This window comes from Ciona intestinalis, chromosome 12, assembly GCF_000224145.3.
Source record: "Ciona intestinalis chromosome 12, KH, whole genome shotgun sequence".
NCBI classification, from domain to species: Eukaryota; Metazoa; Chordata; class Ascidiacea; order Phlebobranchia; family Cionidae; genus Ciona; species Ciona intestinalis.
This window is the reverse complement of record NC_020177.2, coordinates 550,836-572,430: the sequence shown is the minus strand read 5'-3', so window position 1 is coordinate 572,430 and position 21,595 is coordinate 550,836. Positions and strand designations below refer to the sequence as shown.

Below are 21,595 nucleotides of genomic sequence, written 5' to 3'. Positions count from 1 at the left end.
AAAGTTGAAAATACGGAAATAAATTTGGAAACACTGGTTTAAAATGTTGAAAATACCAAAAAAGTTGAAAACACTGGGTTTAAAAACGTTGAAATACCAAAAAAAATTGGAAACACTGGGTTTAAAAGGTTGGAAAATAGCAAAAAAAAATTGGGAAACACTGGGTTTAACAGTTGGAAAATAGCAAAAAAAATGGGAAACACTGGGTTTAAAAGGTTGAAAAATAGCAAAAAAAATGGGAAACACTGGGTTTAAAAGGTTGAAAAATACCATATTAACTAAGACAGCAAAAACCAAAGCACAACTTATTGACTGTTACTCACATTCCTGTTTGAAAGTAAAATATTCAGTTAAATGCCGGCACTCGTGGTTTCCGCGAAGCAAGTGTAAAGTGTTTGGATAGAGGATTTTCAAAGCCCACAAGTATAACACGCACTGTATAATGTAGAAGCAAAGTTATGTTGGGGGCAAATGCAGTAAATTAAATTACGTTATTTTTAAAAATAAAACTTATATATAATATATATACATAATATATATAAACGTTCTATTTTTGATTTATAAAAAAAAGTTATATTTTTGATTTAAAAAAAACATTTTTGTTAAAACTATGTGTTCACAGGTTTTCTGCCAAAACCATAAATCTTATTTAGTTATTCATTAGGAAGCTATATTGTAAAAAAAATGTTTTAGACATCGGGAGCTTTGAACAGCAAGCGTGGTGTTTAGCTTAAACATAATAATAAAGAATATATTTATTCAAATATAATAAAACGGAAGTAATTTAAAATTATAGTCACTATAAAATGGGTAGACAAAGACTTAAACCATTAAGTTGTTAAGAACACCAAAGTAGAGTTTAACACTATATGGGTGAGTCGTAAAAAATACAACTGTTTAAATTTTTAATAAAAGTTATATATATAAAATAAACGATAATTTTATTCTGACGTATTGTCTGCTCTTCAGCAAAACTTTAACAGGGTTTTAGAAAAAGTTTTATTTGGAAATTAACAGACATATAATTTATTTTGCGTTTCATAACTGCTTTAAAATCATTTGTTTTTAGATTTTTGTTGAAATTTCTAGTTGGTCGTATGTTTTTTCTAAAACCGCCTTTCACTTTCTAGTGTTTTAACTATATATACAGTGGCAAAGCCAGTAAAAAAATAAGGGGGGGTTTTAATCAAAAAATGTTCATTTTAAAAAAAAATATATATATATATATAATTTTTTTTTGGTTTAAAGGAGGGGGGGTCGCGACACCTTAAACCCCCCTGGCTGCGCCACTATATATATTTAAACTTTGTAGTTATATTATAAGATTGAATTAGGATCCCACCTCTATACTGTAGTATCCACGATCCACATAATCTCCCAGGAAAAGATAATTAGTAGTAGCGGGGTTGCCACCTACTTCAAACAGTTTCATGAGGTCAAAGAACTGGCCATGTATATCACCACACACTGTGGAAATGTGGATAGGTTAGTTTACTTCTTACTTGTACACACTCATTGGTGGCTAACATAAATGGCAAGATACCAATATGTTTTAATAGAGAAAAGATTATGCAGGCAAAAGCAATAAAGTATAAACACTTTGTTATGATATTAAGTTTGCTCCCCAATCATTTACTTTATTTGTTATAGCGCCACCATGCGGTATTTGGTGAGTCACATGTTACGTTACCGAATGACATTGACGAAGGTTTATTTTTAATGTCATTACATATTACACCGTGACGTTAATATTACATTTTAAGATCGGTTTTGTGCGCTAACCTTGTTTTCTATTTGAATAAACGACCAAAGGTCACAACGCACTTTTTTCTATGGGATACTTTAGTAAAGTTGGTTGCTAGTTGTTACAATATTAGTTTTTATTTGGGAAATAGGATGATCATTGCTTTATCACTACTGCATAGTACTTATTTTAAGATATGTTTGTAGGATATTAATTTGTTTTTATACAGGGCTCTCCTGGGTACTGATTTATTTTCAGGGCATATATGCAAAACGTATCCCTTACACACCTGTGATGGCCATGATGATGTTAGGCTCCTATGTACACACCTATGCAAATGAGCAACAGGCGCCAAACCTGGGGTGGCAGGGTTGGTAGGCCTACCCAAGAATTTTCTACACGGCATTAATCAGTAAAAATTACAACCAATCCGTTACATTTGTTTCATATTCGTGTGTCTAACTATCCCTGTCTGCCCTGCGATTATAAAAGTCTGCGCACACTATTTTGAATGCGATATTTTCCCAATTATGATACTATTTGAGAAGATGATTCTATTAGGATAAGTGATTGATAATGACAAAATACTTGTAGTAAGTCATCGCAACTGTTTCTGTAATTCATTATTGTTTAAAACCCACATTTTCTTAAATTTGTAACAAAATCGAAGAATTCTTTAAGTCACTGAAGTATAAGCCGTGCGTATGTGATAAAACTGATAATAGATACATAATGTTCACACAAATTATCAGATAGAAAGCTTAACATTCCCATGAGAATACCATGAACCATAGACTTCATTAGCTATGCTGTTACAATGTTACGTGAGCGTTTTAATGTCCCGATGCACTGTAATGTTATTGAGATTATATTTTGTGGTTGTATTTCGGAAACACACCAAGGCAGCTGTGTTTGGTTTAAATCATAGTATTTCTCATGTATATAATTATGCTGTAACCTTAAGATTATGTAACAATATATGAATATTGAATGAATGAATGAATGTAATGTAACTTACTTTATCCTCGCGTGGCCGGAAAACGACAGTCGTTATCACACGGGTTTAACACCTTGTGCCAGCTTACGAGTTACCACGTATATTACTTTGTGAGTGATTATTTTTTCTTGTTGGATTTTTTGTATTTTTTATGTATGGCTGATAGACAACCCATTAGTGACCACTGGGTTGGAGCAATTGCCGTTAAGTGTCTTGCCCAAGGACACATACGCCAACAATGGTAGCAGCGTCAAGCCTTGAACCCATTACCTCTGGGTTACAGGCAGGCGCGCTAACCACTGTACCACGGTGCCGGCTTTACAAATCTGATTTTCAAATTCTACAGAAAAATAAAACAAAATTTGATCAAGTTCATAAGGTTAGAAATGTGAAAGAAAAAGTTCTGGTTTGCCCCCAAAATATTTAATTGTATCCATAGCCGGGAATCTCGTTGAATATTGTGGTGAATGCAATATATATTTAACTCTGCTTGTTTGTACAAACACTTAAATTTCGGAGTTAACTTAAAATCGGCTAATAATTTTTTTATTTTAGGAAAAAAACTAAAAACATATTTTAAGTAATGCAGCAGCATCTTACACCCTACATCCGGTGTTTAATCGGCAACATTTTAATTAATATTATAATTCTTTTCTAAGAGAAAATCAAAACTATGTTTTGAGAAAAAAAAAATTATCCCCGCAAATAAAAATAATGAGAATAAAAGTAAATGGTTTATGGGAAAATATTTATTTTTCCCAGAAAAATATCTGCAAAATATAAAAAAAAATAAAGTGGGGCTGGTTGGATCTACTTTATTATATAAGGTAATCTATTTAAGCCATGCATAAACCTTATTATTACTTAGTAAAATAAACAGGAAACAGGTGTGGCTGAATGGCTGGCTAATACTTGATACAACATACATTAAATGTCATTACGATTAATGTTTCGCAATATTCAGTTTGGCTTCTTTCAAACATCACGTGATATATCATGGATTTGTGATAAGAAGACACCCGTGAAATTTATAATCAATCATATTCAGTAAAGATCCAGCACAAGCTAAGATGGAAGAATCAATATATGGACAATGGCTGTTATTACATGGTACATGATCATTGTTATTCAATAATGGTTGGACAATGACCTTGCCTTAAATAATTCATGCAGTTGAGCGAACAAATTGTGGCGTTCTGCTTGAGACAATCAGTTCAATAATTTGTGTTCCATGTTAACAACATGTGTAGGTACATCCATACATGTGTACAACTGCTATTAACATGGTTGCAAATTAAAAACAAAATAACAAACCGTTTTTTTATGGCTGAGGGTGTTAACTTAAATATTGCTGCAAAATTCAAGCGCTTGCACCAGATTTGGTAAAAAATCGCGAAACGAATAAAAATCTTTGCTTTCTAACTGTGAGGGGACGTGCGTTTAATAATTGATGAACCCACATTGATCAGAGCAAGTCACAACCTAAGCTACCATCAATGCAGTGACTATTCTGCTGCGAGAATCCTTCAAATTCGACACGGTAGACAGAAATGAATTAAAACCACAAAACCTGCAAGACAAAGAGGATAAACCACAGCTGCGGATGCCAATTAACAAGCGAGTGCCAAGCCTTTTGTTTCACTGACAAATCCATGATGATTGGATTGGATTACCCAATTTATTTCTGTGTTTTAATAATTTGCGACTTTTTGGTCGCTTTTTAGGAGAATGATTTTTAGTGGGGCGACTACACCTGCTTGCCGACAGAATGTGTCATGTCAGATGTCATCCCTTCTTTTAATAACAGGTGTGACATCATATTTAATTAACCAAATTTTTAATCCTAAACTAGCTTTACTCTACTGTTAGCTGTTAGGTGTCTATACAAACAAGCAGAGCCAAAGTATATTGCATTCACCACATTAATCAATGAGGTTCCCTATGTTTGACAACTATGAGTATATATACATACTTTGGAAATATTACTTTCAATTTTGCTCAAAATTAAAAAAACAAACAATGTCTTTGAAAATGTATTGTACAGACCCAATGCGTTTATCAAACATGAAATAATGATTTTATAAAATTATTGTTTAAATGATTACTTCAATTAGGTACATAACCTTACAGTTACAACATTGCGTTTGTCGTTTACATCAACAATAAAAAAACTGCCTCTCGAATTCTTAAAAACCAGTTATTTACAGTTACCGAGAATTAAGCGAAGAAATTTAGTTAATTGGCAAGGTTCCCATTGTCACAAGCCAAACACATTAGTGTGGCTATAACACTACTGTGGGGTAAGATGGGACATCATTAGAACCCAACTTCCATATTTCCTGATTGTGCTTTTAAAAATTAACAAATGTCTTTTAGAGTTGTGAAAATGCAGTTTCATAATTCTGCAAACATCCTTTGTTTACTACCAAATGTAGAGAGAAAGAAAGCATGTTTGGTCTTGCCCTACTCCATTATAATATCAGAAAATAAATTGAAAACCTTTGTAATCTTAAAACCTTAAAATATTTTGAGGTAATTGGCAGCTCTGGCCTAAATCCCAGGTTCTATAGCGTGTCACATTAAAGGACCTTACCCATATATAATAAAAACGTATTAAATTAAAGAAATAAATTAATTCATTAAAGATTTCGGTAAAAAGGACAGCAAGAGAAAGTAAGATTCTAAATTAGGTTGGGGCAGTAGATAATTGTGCATCGGAAATTTATGATAGTCTTCTATATGGCCATGCCATTATTGAATTAGAACCTTGAAGAAAAATTATTGATTAATTGATTGAAAGTTGGAATCAGAAGAAAAAGAAAGCATAGTGGAAGACGGAAGTGATGGATTTGTCAACCTTTCAAAATCTGATAAAATAAAAAGTTTCTTGGCAAACAAGAATGAACAGGTTTAATTAATCAGTCATTGTAATATTTGCGTTTATCCAGCTAAATAAATAGACAGGTTAACAGTGTTTCGCCTCAAACAGTATATTTTATACCCATAGACACAAACTTTTTAAATTTTGTGGAAAATCTGTAGTGGACTAGTGGCATTGCTTAAATGCAGTTACACTCATAGTTGTCAAACATAGGAAACCCCATTGATAATGTGGTGAATGCAATATACTTTGGCTCTGCTTGTTTGTATAGACACCTAACAACAGGGTAAAATCTGTTTTAGGCTTAATTAAATTTCAATTTACTTTTGTATTCTATTATTTAAAACCCTGGTTTTGAAACTTAATTTTGATTTGTAGTTATATGTGTTTTCATATAAGGACATAACAGGCTATAAACAGTTGCTACCACTGCCAAAGTAAAATATGAAATGAAATCAGCTGTTCTGGAAAATGTTAATTTTTGCACCCCACAGTTTGAACAACCATTTCATGTCGCCTCAGAATAAAGAACTCAAAATGTCCGCATAAATTTGCAGGGATAAAAGGTTCGAGATATTAATATGTAGCTATGTTTATATATATATTTATTAAATGTGGCCACATATGTAAACTCTGGCGTACATGAATATGTGTTTAAACAACAAAATATATAACCTATGTATTACCTATATATATTTATATTATTCACATGCTAGAAGAATTTTTAAATTCATAAAGTTTCTACTTTAAAACATAAACATAAAGACTTCTATGAGACAAATAAACATCAAACAAAACGGTTTAATGAAAAAGTGTATAAAATGTGTGTATATTTATATACAGCCTTTATATAATTCAAAATTGATTAAAACAAAATGTTTCAACAAAAGTGGTGATTGTTAATAATTATTAAAAAAAGGAACAAATTAAAAGTAAAAAATAGAATATTAGTTTAAAGTAAACCCATATCTTAACTATGTAGGTGTAGCATAGATAGTATATTATGTGCAAGGTTTATTAAATGAACAGGATGTAATTGAAACTACGTCACATCATTACTTAGGGAGACTCACTAATACATTATATCACATATTCACATACTCTACTGTATGTGTGTAGCGGGTTCATTAAAACACAACCAGAATATTGATAGAGTTTAAAACAGCTGCAACTTTCTTAGTGTCCAATTTATTTTTGTTTTCGTTGAAATGTAGGATTAAGAAATCAGTTTATAATGTATTTTTACACCAACGGCAATAATACGAATTGGACCTACTAGTTTTAGAAGTAAACGCACAAGCCAATTTCAGTCCTTATTCTTTAATGTATATATATATATATACACACATTTTATATACTTTTTCATTAAACCGCTTTGTTCAATAATGTTTCCTGTCTCATAAAACCAAGTCATTATGTTTAATTTTTGTTTTCTTTTAAAAGAATATTTACAATTTTAAAACATTTTTAGCATGTGACTAATTAAATAGAGCAAGCAAAAGTCCATTTGTGGAGTTTTAACTTAACTATCACCGTAAACAACAACTCCATACGGAGAGGCAATATGACATTTATAATCAATGCATTAGGATAATGAGTATTGTGTATTAGGTGCCTAATGAACCTTTATTAGCACAGAGAGATTAGATGGCTGTGCATGCATGCGGTGAAAAGACAGTAATATTCTCCTTGTCATTATGTATTACCATCATTATTTATTAACCGTTCACTAAGTTAGTAAAACACACATAAAACAGACACCGTGATTCTGCTCATTTAAACAAGCACCCACAAAAGATATAAAATTAAGAAAATCTATTTAGTGTATAATGTTTGATTAATACTTTATTATTAGCAGTTTATACAAATGATTGTATTATTTTTGCAAAGTCTAACAGCACCGCAAAATAATAAAAATATGAATAGAAGATGCTTTACATTTCTGCTCTACTGTTTATTAGGGTAGGGTAAGATGGATACTGTTATCGTTATCACATAGTATCTCATCGTTTCTAAATTAGTTTTTAACAAGGCCCTTTAAAGTTGTAAGAATAGGCTAAGGTTTTATAGTTATTTTTTGTTTTATAGCAAATGGGACGATAAAAGAGTAACATGAACCATCTTACCAAGTATTATAGCAATGGTGTAATATAAAGGAAGTGATTAGGTGATAATGCAAATGTGTGTATACCATATTACCATAAGTAGACCAGTGACACGTTACAACCACAGCTGTTAATGAAGACGAGAGCTGTCAACAATGTAAAGATAAATAATATTAACAAATCGCTGTTTAAAAAATTATAGTAGGGTGGGGTAAGTTGGTCCAAGTGTTCATTTTCTTTATCATCCCATTTATTAGTAAACAAATAGTATTTACAGAGTTATAAAACTGTATCTCTGCGAATCTAAAAGAGGGTTGTTAATTGTTGGAAACGCGATCAGGAAATATGGGATTTAGGTGCTAATGGTATCCCATCTTACCCCACAACACTTAAGATGTGGTAGAATATCCCACAATTTGTACTTTATGAAAGTTTTAAAGTGAAACTATACAGTCAAGCCACACCCATTAGACAAGCTCTGTCAACATAAGAACGATCTTTACTTTAAGTTTCTTATTTCACTTAGTATTAAAGGCTACTAAAATTTTCATGTGGCAAAATATATAAAGAGTTGAAAGTGACATTTGTATGGTTGCTTTCAATGATAATGCTGTTATACTGTATGTAGACTATCGATATTACATGAAACATAATCTGGCAAATGACAAGAAGGCATTGAAAATGTAACAGTACTATCAATACCCAAAATATATGATGTAAGTCATGAATAAAATATACACAGAATGCTAATGCTTCATAAGGAAACCAAAGCTTTCACCTTTGAGCAGCGACGTGAAAAGCTGTTAAACGTATCAATGCATAATTTACAAGTTATTGGCAGCGCACGATACACTAGTTACACAACAACGTTAGAAGGAGTCAGCCAAGCGTTAAGTAATTCTGAGGTTTGTTTGTGCTCTCTATGTTTGATATAGCCTCGTCAAACAGAAGCTTTTTTACTTTCAATGAGCCACGGCAACAAAGCTTAGTGAGAAAGCAAACATAACAAATACCAACGCGTGCTCATTCATCCAGTCTGCCATTATAATTTAAATCATTTTATAAATAAGCCTGGCTCTGAAAATAGCAACCCGCGCTACAAAAGTAACTTCATTGTTTACACAATAACACAAGTTATTGTAATAATAGAACCGAATATATCGTCCGTGTCACAACAAATTTTAAGCTTACAAAATTAAACGCAAATAATTAAGTTTATTTCTCTCTATTATTGATCTCTGTTTACTGCCAAATAGTCGCGCATTTTTGCAGCACGGGCTCGTACCAATCCCATATATTACTATCAATAAAGTTAAATCAATAAAAATAAAATATTTATGTTAAATGAAAATTGTCGTTTCTTGCCTGTCACAGGGGCTTCTATGTCAACCATGGTTCGTTCTTTCCTCAGTAACTCCGATCCAAGGTTGATAATGTGAAGTGCCACCTAGTACAACATAATGTTGGTACATGATGATAAATGAATGCAACTTATTTGGCGGGACAATTACAGTCATTATAATACAGTTGTTCTATTTCATATACCTTGTACTCACAAGCTACAACATATATATGTAACTTTGTGAGTGGTTATTACCGGAGATTTTAACCCATAACGAACCAATGGATTGGAGCAATTGCCAGTGTTGACCAAGAGGACACATAATATGGGTTTAACATGCCTATTACATGGTGCTGCATTTTAATTGTTGGGCATCAATTAAAAGATACAGCTGTGAACTTTAAAATTCCACAATAGATTCTGACAACACAAGAATAGGTTATGACCTAACATTTGGCTTGATTGGACTACACGCGCAAGTGTCTTGAACCTCAAAACAATGCTAGGCTAGGCTATAACAATCGCTATTATGATGCAATGAATCCACATGTGAATCCCTACTATCATGTAACAAACATGCTTATTGGTTGAAAAAATATTGTAAATATATAGCACTGTTAAAACATTATTATTTTGATGGCCACATAATTTATTTTAGAGGTAAACTACATTAATTTCACATGTAACTGTGAAGAACGCAGTGTCGAGTTTATGTTGCCAATTTTTATCGAAAGAAATACGAATGCGCCGTATGTACCAAATGACGTCATATTATTCAACCCAAGCGTTATTCAGAGAAAACCGGTTCCTCCCAAAGTTGGAATGGCTTATTAAAATACCGATGTCTATCATTACATCATTTAATAAAATGCTGTTTTTGAATGTTTTTCACTCTAACAGAATAGTATGAATAAAATAAAGTTCTAATTTTTTTAGAGTTTCTTTTACAGTTCAATTATTGTATCCGAGCACAAGGCTGCTTTTTACAACCACAGTATAAGATATATAATTATATAATATTGGTGTTTTCTAAGGTATTAGATTACAATACATATGCCTAAAACTAAGAAAGTAAAATGTAAGTAATGCCCTTGTTTGAAAGCAGGTGTAGCACCAGCATGTCACGATAATAAACTTAGAGAGCCAAACTTTAAACACGGAACTAAGAAAGCTTGATAGATGGCGTGTAAAATGAAAAAGTTTATTTTTTCACTTGTGCCAAACAAAACAACATAAGAGAATAGGTAACATCAATTTTCAAAGGTCATGGTTTGTTTATTTATCTAACAAGACACGAAAAACAGATAGAAATGTCTGCTACAAAGGAATATTACATAAACCCGCAGCTTAAACAACCCCAATGTAACAGCATGCATTTTTAATGCTTCATTCAGATACATGCCTTTCAAAAACGTCTTGACTTTTCAAGTGCTTTTACCAAGATGAATAAAATGGTAAAGAGATGTTTTTTAAATTACTATGTATATATATATTTTGCAAAAGATGTGTGGCTTTTGTGAAAATTCCTTGCACAACTGATAAAAGTGATTAAACCAGTGCTACTTAACTTTTGGTGGCAAAAATCAAGTATTATGGTTATTAAAACCTATTATTATGATTATTTTAACTACAAAAAAAGATACTCTTTTTTGCTTTTGCAATAACAGCCAAAAAACATCTAAAAAGGGATGGCAGTATTTACCAAATCAAGAAGGAACCTACTTTTGGGCAAGACCCAGGGGTTGAAAAGAACAAATTGAACAGTAACAACAACTTGCATACTATTTACCCACAATATGTCAAACACTACGTTTACTTACGTAAACCTTAATTTCAATATATTAGCCTATACATATTATATGGGACAAAATATCATATATATTATGCTTTATTTGTGCCTATGTAGAATTGAAAGTAAACAACTTACTTCATCCTCTACCCTTCCTTCTTGCACAAAATGTTCCTTCAGTAAATCAACCTTAGGTTTGTCGTTCACAAAAACCTCCTTTATGGTCAACTTGTGGCTTGGTGGAAATGGAACACCTGGTCATAAGGTGGGGTAAGATGGGACATTTTCTTATTCTATTTTACCGCTCGTTTGGTAGTAAAGTAACAAAGGATATTTACAGAATAATTTAATCGTAAACTCAAACCTCTAAAAGAGCTGTGTTAATGGTTAAAACACGATCATAAATACAAAATATTACGTGAAAACGGAACCCATCATCAACATCATCTCACCCCACAGTACTTTATATGTAATTATATAGTTAACCTAAGTAAGCAAAATATCTTTGCAAGGTTGAACATTGTGGATGCTTTCGCTGTTTACATTTTGTTAACATTTAATATAGAAAATATACGTTTTCGACTACTTTATATTTTGTATATATATATAAATATTATATATATAGCACACATAAACATCCTTTCCTTTTATTGTCAAGGTTTTGACACTACTACTACACCGAGGACCTTACACATGATAACACTTCATTTACGACTAAAATTATTTTTGTTAGGTAAATCTCAATGTTAAAAGTAATATGCTCCTTCAATCCAGCATTTTGTAACATAACCCTTGTTTAGATTAGACTAAATACTCCCGTATAACAGATGTATTACCCAGTTGATGTTACGTAATGATTGTTAACATGCGCAAATAATAGAGTATTTAGAATATTCTATCTTTTAATCCAACAAATAAGATAATATGTTCAAGAACAATTGCTTGGCAACAAAATAAAATTGTGTAATTAACCGCCAACCCAATGTAACACAACCTTGTCTAATTAGCCAACCGAAATATATCATGTTAGTTGTAAATCCTAATGGTCTTTTTGACAATATTATGTACATAGATATAGATATATATAAAAGGTTCTATAAAACGTCGGTATATTAATATTTATACTGATGTTTACTGGTTTTTATTGTTATTTTTATAAGGTTATAAATGGTCTAGACATGTTTTTCTAAAGCAAAGAATACTGGAAGCTCTCCCAGTGGGTGGGGTAAAGCTACCTTTGTGGATTTACTGTAAAGCAAACCAAACTTAAGCCCTTATGGGTTGGGGAATGCAGGAAGCTCCTTGCGATTTCAGCTGCATTATAATTTTGATATTCTTGCAGTTTTTTTTGTACTTTATTTTTAGGCTAAAAGTATCGTGGTGTCGGCACGTACTACAGTATGACTTACACCACGAAAGCCACAGAGGAATGCTGAAGCATTGTCACTGTAATACGATACACCCCAACCATTCTATCATGTTATTGAACAAATACCTTACAGAGAGATTTAAACTTTTCATTTTTATGGGATTTAAATGCCTCAATAAAAGGACTTTTAAACCAATGCTATTTCTAGTATTAGCAGATATATAGTTATACATACTATTGTAATGAATACAACACACTAATGCACACATATGCGCCAACCAGGGTTGGTAAGGGTGGACAGGCCAACTCTAAAATTGTTTGCAATAATTAGTAAACATTGGTCTCAATATATTAGATTTGTTTCTTGTTTCAGAGGAAGAAGTGTCTTAACTCTTCCTACCATCCCCGGATTTTTAAAAGTTTGGCGCCTATGGCAGTTGATACAACATAATGGTATCTAATGTGGTGGGTTTGTCATGGAAAAATAAATAAAGCAAAGTATATGCCTGAATTTCCCAAAAATATTAACATATTCTGCTAGGTGTAAAGCGACCACGCTTTTTTCTTCTAATTAAATATGCTTTAACGACTGTAACTTTGATGCGAGGGTCCACCCTCATTGTAACTCTTTTTTTACACCAATACATTTATTAAAGACACAAATGAAAAAGTTATTATAAGTGTTAAGCCTTGTTTACCTTTAACATGCCTCTCAGTAGTTGACTGTTTCTCTGAAGTTGATTCTTTGTCGTTCGCCGACATTTTTGATCAACAATTTAATCTTCACAGGGATTGAATCGAGGTTCAATGATTTGATTTATTTTTCTTTTAAACAAAGTAAAGTTTTTTTCTTTATTTACAAAAGCATCTAAATCATTGCCAATGGTCTGAGAAGTAGTTTCTATAATCTTAATGTTCAAATTACCCTTATCCTACAAATAAGAAAAAAAGGAAAGTTAATAATTATAATAATTCATAAGAATACCGGCGCCGTGGCACATAGATAAGTTCGCCCGCCTCGTAAGGTGCTGGATTCAAGGCCCGCCCCTGCTAGCATTGTAGGCACGCGTGACCTGTGTCCTTGGCAAGACACTTAACAGCAATTGCTCCAACCCTGTGATCCAACATCACCCACAAAGTGATATATGTAGTAACTTGTAAGCTATTTAACTGATATATGTAGTAACTCGTAAGCTATTTAACTGATATATGTAGTAACTCGTAAGCTATTTAACTGATATATGTAGTAACTCGTAAGCTATTTAACTGATATATGTAGTAACTCGTAAGCTATTTAACTGATATATGTAGTAACTCGTAAGCTATGTAACGACATTAGACAATATAGAATGGATTGAGGCAACTTGCCATCAAAATTATTAATTATTACCGCTTGAAATGGCACAATTATGTTAAATAGGAAGAAAACCGGCACAAAGGCCATTGATTATCAATGAATGCTGTCGTATTCAGCCTCAACAGCTGCAGCCACGTATGCAAGTTCTAAATCATATTTTATTAAAAAATCATTATTTATTAAAAAACATAATTTATTAAAAAATCAGAAACAAATTTAAACTTATAAAAAAAACACATTTATACATTTGAGAACGTAGTAAAACTCGTATTCAATAAAGCTTTGTGGTTTATAACTTAACCATCAGCTAGTTTTGCCACAAACAGTTAACCAGCCCAATGTGTGTAACTTTCTTAGAAATTAATTTACATCCACACCTATCTTAACAACAATTAATATGACAGAGTATAAATGTGAGGCAAACTTAACAGGAAATTACAATATTTACCATTTTATGTCACTTGCAAATTGTAAAATACATTTAAATAAAGGATTCATATATTGGATATATATATAAATATTTTTTTTTTTTGGTGCTAGTGAAGAATCTCCCCCCCCCTTATTTGCTAACCATCAACACCTAACCCCCTAACCTAGGGGTTAGTGGTAAGCAAATAAGGTGGGGGGGGGAGATTCTTCACTAGCACCATTTAAAAAAAACAAAAACAATAAAACAATCTTAGTAGTTCAGAATTTAAATATTCCAACTCTAAAAATAGATATAACCATGAATTTTATTATTAAAAATACATTTGTTGCACAACTTAATAGCAAATTTTAACCAAATTAAAATTTAAAACTATCAGCAAATAAGTGAATAAATAATTGTTAATGTCAACAAAAACAAACACATTTTTAGCATAGTTTTATTAAGTTACTTAATTTTACAGTATTTTATAAAATATTGGAAAACTTTAAAAATTATTTATAAAGGTACTTCAACCACACTTAATTTAGCCGAAATGTCATTGCGAAATTATTCTTTTTCCAAATTGTTAAAATATTATGCCGAAAAAATATAAAACTTAATATTTGTAATCAAAAAATGATAAAATATTACGGGAGTAAGAGCTTGATCTGACCTAATTATCGCTTTCACTATTTATGTAAAAACTAGGGGCGGTCAAACTGGACATCTGCTAAACGCAACGAATTTATTATTACCGAACATCTGCAACACAATGGAACTAAATCGCGAATCGGGCGGTCAACAATCGACATTGTAGCCCGCCACCTAGCGAGGGATTCCACAACCGCTCAATAAAAAGTCCAAACTTGAAAAAGGGGGGACAACATTTTATTTAACTTTATATTGAAAAATACGTATAACGTAACATACTTTTCTCCAAAACTCCACATTTTTTAAATTTAAAAATGTTTGTGCCACAAGCTAACCAAAACATAATTACAACTAAAGCGTGGAATTTCGTTTAGTTTTGGAAACCGCGGGCGTAATTAGCTTTTTTATTGGGTAAGAAGACGAACAAGTAACATATTTTCTTTTTTTTACATTTTTAAGCTTTTGTGAGATTCTGTTGCACAAGCTGAACAAATGTTCAAGTGCCAACCATAGATAATACATATATGTGAACGAAAGTGTGTATTGTGTTATCTATAGCCCAACAGCTAATGAGCGTTAAACAAACCGAATGTTTGACTTCTTCTATATTTTACCAATTAAAGATTTAGTACATTAAACATGTAACATATATACCAAAAATTTGACTATTGTTGTTTTAACAAGCATAAACAACAAACACAGAAAAAATCTCTGGAAATAATGCAACAAAATTACTCCTTGATTTTATTAAAAATTTTGAGTATCATCTCATTGACTGTGATGGTCCATCTCTCCATGGTCGATCATGACTGACGTCTCTCTCCCTTTTTCTCCCTCTGTGCGGTCGCCCACCACGATATTGGCCACTAGATGACTCCCTAGGGTCATGAAACTGCGGGGTAGTTGGCCCTGCAACATGTTGATCACGTCCACTTTGTGGTTGGCCTGAAGAAAAATCATTTCGTTGTCCGGTACCCCGCCCTCTACCTCCTCTGATGGTGGCCCCGCCTCGCTCAACTTTCTTGTCTCTAGGGGGCGGTGTTTTAGGCCTTAATCGTTCGATTTCATCCGTACAGGCTGAAAACAAAGTTACGATAAATAATTGATAAATGTTTAAAGTTAATGTTGAAACTTATCTCTCTTTTTAATTGGTTTTCATTTCAAATTGCAACTAAAGTATTTTTTGGTGTTTTCTAAATTATCGAGCGCCAGCACAGTAGTTAGCGAGCCTGCTTCTAACATAGAGGTTCTGGGTTCAAGGCTTGATGCTGCTACCAATAGTGGGCAAAATGTCGGCCATACAGAAAAACAATCACCCACACAGTTACATACATGGTATCTCATTAGTTTGCAGTTTAATTAACAGAACACCCATGCTATACCTTTTGCACCCCACACGAATATAACTTATGACATGACCCCTAACCCTAATCCCCTAATTAAACTTACGTGACAAGAATCCTGTTTTGTTTTCTTCAGTTATTCGAAAGTATGAACTGTAAGTCTCACGGTCAAAGTTACTCTTAGTAAGTTGTGGACCAATGGTCAGCCATCCAGGTCTAATAGAGGTGTCTCTGTATATAACAGTGTTAGTTGTGGAACAAGTAATGAGCCATAAACCATAAGTTAGCACGCCTGCTTCTACCCCAGAAGGTATAGGCATGAAACTCAACTCTGCTACTATTATGGTATGAGTCCTTAGGCAAGACAGTTCAGAGCAATTGATCCAACCCAGTGGTCACTATTAGGTTGGTCCAATGTGACGGTCTCACGAAAGTCGTTTAACATGGGTGTTCTGTTTCATACATCTCATGCCAGCTCACAAGTTGCCATGTACTTAACTTTGTCGGTTGATTGTTGTTGTAGTTGACAATTTGGACAACCCATTAATGACCATTGGGTTGGAATGACTGTTTATTCCAGCAGCACTGAGCTTCGAACCCAGGATACTTTGGTCACAAGGCAAGTGGTAACTGAACCACTGTTCTACAATGCCAGACAACTTGATTTGTTTTAGTACACCCCCACAGATATAAATACTTTTGGTACACCCCACAAATATAAATACTATTCGAACACCCCCACAAATATAAATACTTTTAGTACACCCCCACAAATATAAATACTTTTAGTACACCCCCACAAATATAACTACTTTTAGTATACCCCACAAACCTTCCAAACAAATGTAATCTGCGTCTCCCAAGACAGAAATGTTCGATAACGTGAAACATTTCTTCGGGTTTCTCGTTACTACCAGGCTCCCCTTCTTCTTCTATAATTAAGTCTAAAATAATTGAATAAATGAAACTTGCTTTATCTTTGCGTAACAAGAAAATATAGTTGCTATAACACGGGAATAACAACTATATTCATAAAAATCGTGCCCGCTGATAAGTTAAAGTTACCACATATGGAACTTTGTACGTTTTTTTTTTGTATGGCTGAAAATTTAGAAAATGTATTAGTAACCACTGGGTTGAAACAAATACTATTAAGTGTCTTGCCCAAGGACACATATGTCCACAATGGTAGGACCGACAAGCCTTGAACCGGCAACCTTTTGGTTAGAAACAGACGCTAACCACTATGCCACGTTGCTGGTATTCAAGTTAAAAACAAATTTAAGGAAATTTGAGCTACTGGCACCGTGGCCCGTGGCACAGTGGTTATGCGTATCCAAGAGATTGTAGGTTCAAAGCTTGATGCTGCCACCATTATGGGCGCATGTGTCCTTGGGCAAGGAATTTAACAGCAATTGCTCCAACACAATGATCCCTTATGTGTTGTCTAAGATGTTGGCCATAGATTTTAAAAAAATCTTTAAAAAATAACCACCCGCAAAGTTACATGAAGAAAAAATCACATGCCCGAATCTACTTATTAGATATACTTACCAATATCAACATTCGCATGAATGAAGTCACCGTCTGTACTTCTTCTAACTGTACCTTTGATTCCCATTAAACAATGTTCCTACAATATAATAAAAGAAAGATTAAAATCTCTTCCAATACGATAGTGAAGATCAAATTAACATTAATAAAACTGAAATTATAAAAAAAAACATAAAATTATACATTTATACAGCAAAGTGTTCATTAATAAAGTTGCACACGTGGGAACTCGTAAGCGAGAAAAGGTATACAAAACAGAACACCCATGTTATAACGACTGTCGTTGCCCACAAACAAGTTACTACAATTCATAACTTTAATCAATACAATCCTACCTTTGTTCTAACAAATAGAGATTCATCAATTAATTTATTTGTTTTCTTAAAGTTTGTTTTGATCCAGCATATATCCTCACAACGCCTGAAACCCCATTTCTTTAAACATTGTCGGCCGTAGTCCAATCCATCAGAAGAACCACACCAGAGGAAAACGAAGGAACGTTGCGCCGAAACTTCCTCAATCTCTAGCGACATCACCTGGATGTTATGACATTCTTAATGCTGTGTGTGAAAGGTGATTTTTGTTTTTTATCTTAAAAGACCGACGTTTCATCTGCCATACAGCGGGACATCATCAAGGTTTGCTGTAAGTTGTCTTGTCCAAGGACACCACTTAAACTTATCCATTCATTATATATCTCTTCAAACTTACATCCTCCCAAGAGGTTTCTTGACCAGTAAGGGGAAGCCCCGCTTGTTTCTTATATTCCTCCAGCGGGGGTTCAATTAAAATCACGTCAAATTTTGAACTGAAATAAAAACATAATTTTTAATTGTCTTGGTTAATTTATTTATTGACGCAACAACATGCGTTATTACTTGGATGTTTTCTTTCATACCACAACTTTTATTACACTTTTTGCGGCTGAGTTATATACAATTAAAACAGCCTTTACCCTGTTTAGGTGTCTATACAAACAAGCAGAGCCAAAGTATATTGCATTCACCACATTAATCAATGAGGTTCCCTATGTTTGACAACTATGAGTGTAACTGTATTTTAACAATGTCACCCCAGGTTTTACCCTGTTGTTAGGTGTCTATACAAACAAGCAGAACCAAAGTATATTGCATTCACCACATTAATCAATGAGGTTCCCTATGTTTGACAACTATGAGTGTAACTGTATTTTAACAATGTCACCCCAGGTTTTACCCTGCTGTTAGGTGTCTATACAAACAAGCAGAGCCAAAGTATATTGCATTCACCACATTAATCAATGAGGTTTCCTATGTTTGACAACTATGAGTGTAACTGTATTTTAACAATGTCACCCCAGGTTTTACCCTGTTGTTATGTGTCTATACAAACAAGCAGAGCCAAAGTATATTGCATTCACCACATTAATCAATGAGGTTTCCTATGTTTGACAACTATGAGTGTAACTGTATTTTAACAATGTCACCCCAGGTTTTACCCTGCTGTTAGGTGTCTATACAAACAAGCAGAGCCAAAGTATATTGCATTCACCACATTAATCAATGAGGTTCCCTATGTTTGACAACTATGAGTGTAACTGTATTTTAACAATGTCACCCCAGCAGGTTTTACCCTGCTGTTAGGTGTCTATACAAACAAGCAGAGCCAAAGTATATTGCATTCACCACATTAATCAATGAGGTTCCCTATGTTTCACAACTATGAGTGTAACTGCATTTTAACAATGTCACTGCTGATAAGTTGAATAAGAATGCCAAATAATTCTGCCTTAACACTTTTAACGCCTAATAAAATTTATTTTTACCCTAGATTCCTAAGATCAAATTGGTTGAGATCGCAGTGAAGATAGTTTGGTGGGATATTGCTCTTTCGTGTCATCTCGTCTTTTAATCGGATCAAATCTTTCAACTTAGGGTATTCCCCAAATCTTTCTGCCAAACCTAAACACAGAAAATTGTATTTTAGGAATAATTGAAATTTTTAATCAATTTTTGCAGTTTACAGGTTTATTGTTTAAAATTACAAACAAATGTAGAATTGTAACAAAATTTCTAAAATATTGCTGAAAATTTCTATTAAAATTGGTGAGCACCCAGGCACCGTTTAAGGTTGCATGCACCCCGCACTTTAGCCCTCATAGAAATATAAAACAACTGACCGACATCCCGAATAAAGTTTTGTGGTCGTTGGCCCGTGTCCACATAGTTTTGACAATAATCGTTGTGAGGGTTCAGACTTTGGGTTCCTTTTAAAAATGTGCTGGAATCTTTGTATACTTCTATTTCAGAGTCCAAATCAATTTTGCTCACCTAAAATTATAACAATATCAATATAATAACTTTTATTTATATCTTGCGGGTGTATATAATCTTGAGCAAGACACTTAACAGCAATTGTTCCAACCCAGTAATCGCTGATGGGTTGTCTAAATTATCAGCCACAAATAAAAAAAACTCCCCAACAAATTTTTCACATCCGTGTTATAACGACTGTCAATTTCTGGCCACACGAGAATAAAGTTGCATTCATTACAAGGTGTATGAAACAGACCACTTGTGTTATAACAACTTTTGTCGCAACGCGAGGATAAAATAAGTTACATTCAGTTTAAAGGTAATAGTGCCACTGGTGACCAGTAAAAATTTTGGTTTTAAAATGTTCCTTATGTCTCCCTGTTACTCGCTGTATTATTGCGCGAAATCTGCGGCACCGAAAATGCGCGAAATCGTGCTGCGGCACCGTATTTTCACAAGAGCCGTCAAAGGTTAGATTATTACGTCATAGAATGCGTATTACCACCTTTGATTTATACGTTACAGATTACGTAATTTTTTAGGTTTTTTTGGATTTAGGAGTTGGGGGTTAAAAGTAGGGGTTATGGTTGGGTTAAGGGTCATGGCTGAGGTTTTTTCCTAGCATAAAACAGTGCGAAAAACAAGATTATAACGTGCTGTAACGTACGTAATATGTCACTACTGTGACGTAACATATTACTATTGTGACGTAATAAATTGTTAATCTTATGCAAGTCAGGCGAATTACAGTGACGAAGCACGTTTTCGCGCATTTTAAAATCAATTTCCGACACGAACGCCCGAGTTTTTTTCGAAAAAAAATTATACAGCGGGTATCAGGGAGACGCAAGGTACATTTTAAGACTAAAATTTTCACTGGTCACCAGCGACAGTATTACTCAGTTTAAATTACTTCTTTTTTTCCAGCTGTTTTTGCAACTTTAGACTGAGTAGTGGTTTGTGTTTTGTTATTTAGTCTTTTCCGAGCTTCTCTCTCTGCTTGTTCACTCTTGGTAGATAACACGGAGGATAGTTGATCCCCACTCCCGACACCTAGCTGTAAAAAGTAAACAAATTAAAAGCTAAATTTAAAAAAAATAAAATTGAATAAAAATAAAACATTCTTTTTTAGCAAAACCTGGGGTGACATTGTTAAAATACAGCGGTCCTACTAAAACACGCCCGGCGGGGCCTGGCGGGGCCCGGTGGAAAAAAATATACTAAAACACGCCCGGTGCGGGGCCCGGTGGGGCCCGGTGGGACCCGGTGAGGACCCGGTGTTACGAGTCATACTAAAACACGCCCGGTGGGGGGCCCGGTGAGTATTTCTTAAAAAGGGAGCTTTCCCTATTCAAGATCCACCAAAATGTGATGCGTGTATTCAGATTTTTAGCCTAATGACACCCCCGAGTTGAGTTTTTTGAAAATTTACTTTGATTATGGATGTACGAAGTTTGTTTCGTACACTTACATAATGAACTGTATTTTTAGGAAAAGTTTATTCGTTGAATTTTGTTAATAGGGGGTGGGGTAAGATGGGACACCTTTTTATTATATTTCTCGTCCCATTTGGTAGTAAGCAAAGAACATTCAAAGAATTATAAAACTATGTCCTCACGACTCCCATAGACTGTTGTTAATTGTTTAAAACACGATCAGGACATTTAAATATTATAGTAGGACGGGGGGAGACAGGACACCTTTAGCACATAAGATCCAAATTTTCTGTTCGTGTTTTAAACAATTAACAACGTTCTATG

The 21,595-nt window shown here is 33.6% G+C and overlaps 2 protein-coding genes and 1 non-coding gene across 3 annotated transcripts in view; all 3 read right to left on the bottom strand.

Annotated features, from left to right (window-relative positions):
* The window catches only part of LOC100185597 (serine/threonine-protein phosphatase 2B catalytic subunit alpha isoform-like), a 27,134-nt gene extending 13,973 nt beyond the window's left edge, over window positions 1-13,161 (bottom strand). Inside the window, exons 1-5 of the mRNA XM_002119935.5 lie at window positions 12,926-13,161; window positions 10,997-11,112; window positions 9,093-9,174; window positions 1,343-1,467; window positions 324-435 (exon numbers count right to left, since the gene is read on the bottom strand). Coding sequence (XP_002119971.2) covers window positions 324-435; window positions 1,343-1,467; window positions 9,093-9,174; window positions 10,997-11,112; window positions 12,926-12,989 — 499 coding nt within the window. The 5' untranslated portion in view covers window positions 12,990-13,161. The remainder of the gene's footprint in view (window positions 1-323; window positions 436-1,342; window positions 1,468-9,092; window positions 9,175-10,996; window positions 11,113-12,925) is intronic.
* mir4110 (microRNA 4110) lies at window positions 3,971-4,030 on the bottom strand. Its single transcript, NR_034506.1, has one exon. It is a non-coding gene; the product is annotated as a microRNA 4110 (primary transcript).
* Window positions 13,162-14,863: 1,702 nt separating the features above from the next.
* The window catches only part of LOC100176240 (N6-adenosine-methyltransferase non-catalytic subunit-like), a 7,837-nt gene continuing 1,105 nt past the window's right edge, over window positions 14,864-21,595 (bottom strand). The window contains exons 2-10 of the mRNA XM_002123561.4: window positions 20,749-20,892; window positions 19,700-19,850; window positions 19,346-19,481; window positions 18,253-18,349; window positions 17,877-18,077; window positions 17,542-17,620; window positions 16,820-16,931; window positions 16,094-16,218; window positions 14,864-15,721 (exon numbers count right to left, since the gene is read on the bottom strand). Coding sequence (XP_002123597.1) covers window positions 15,408-15,721; window positions 16,094-16,218; window positions 16,820-16,931; window positions 17,542-17,620; window positions 17,877-18,077; window positions 18,253-18,349; window positions 19,346-19,481; window positions 19,700-19,850; window positions 20,749-20,892 — 1,359 coding nt within the window. The 3' untranslated portion in view covers window positions 14,864-15,407. The remainder of the gene's footprint in view (window positions 15,722-16,093; window positions 16,219-16,819; window positions 16,932-17,541; window positions 17,621-17,876; window positions 18,078-18,252; window positions 18,350-19,345; window positions 19,482-19,699; window positions 19,851-20,748; window positions 20,893-21,595) is intronic.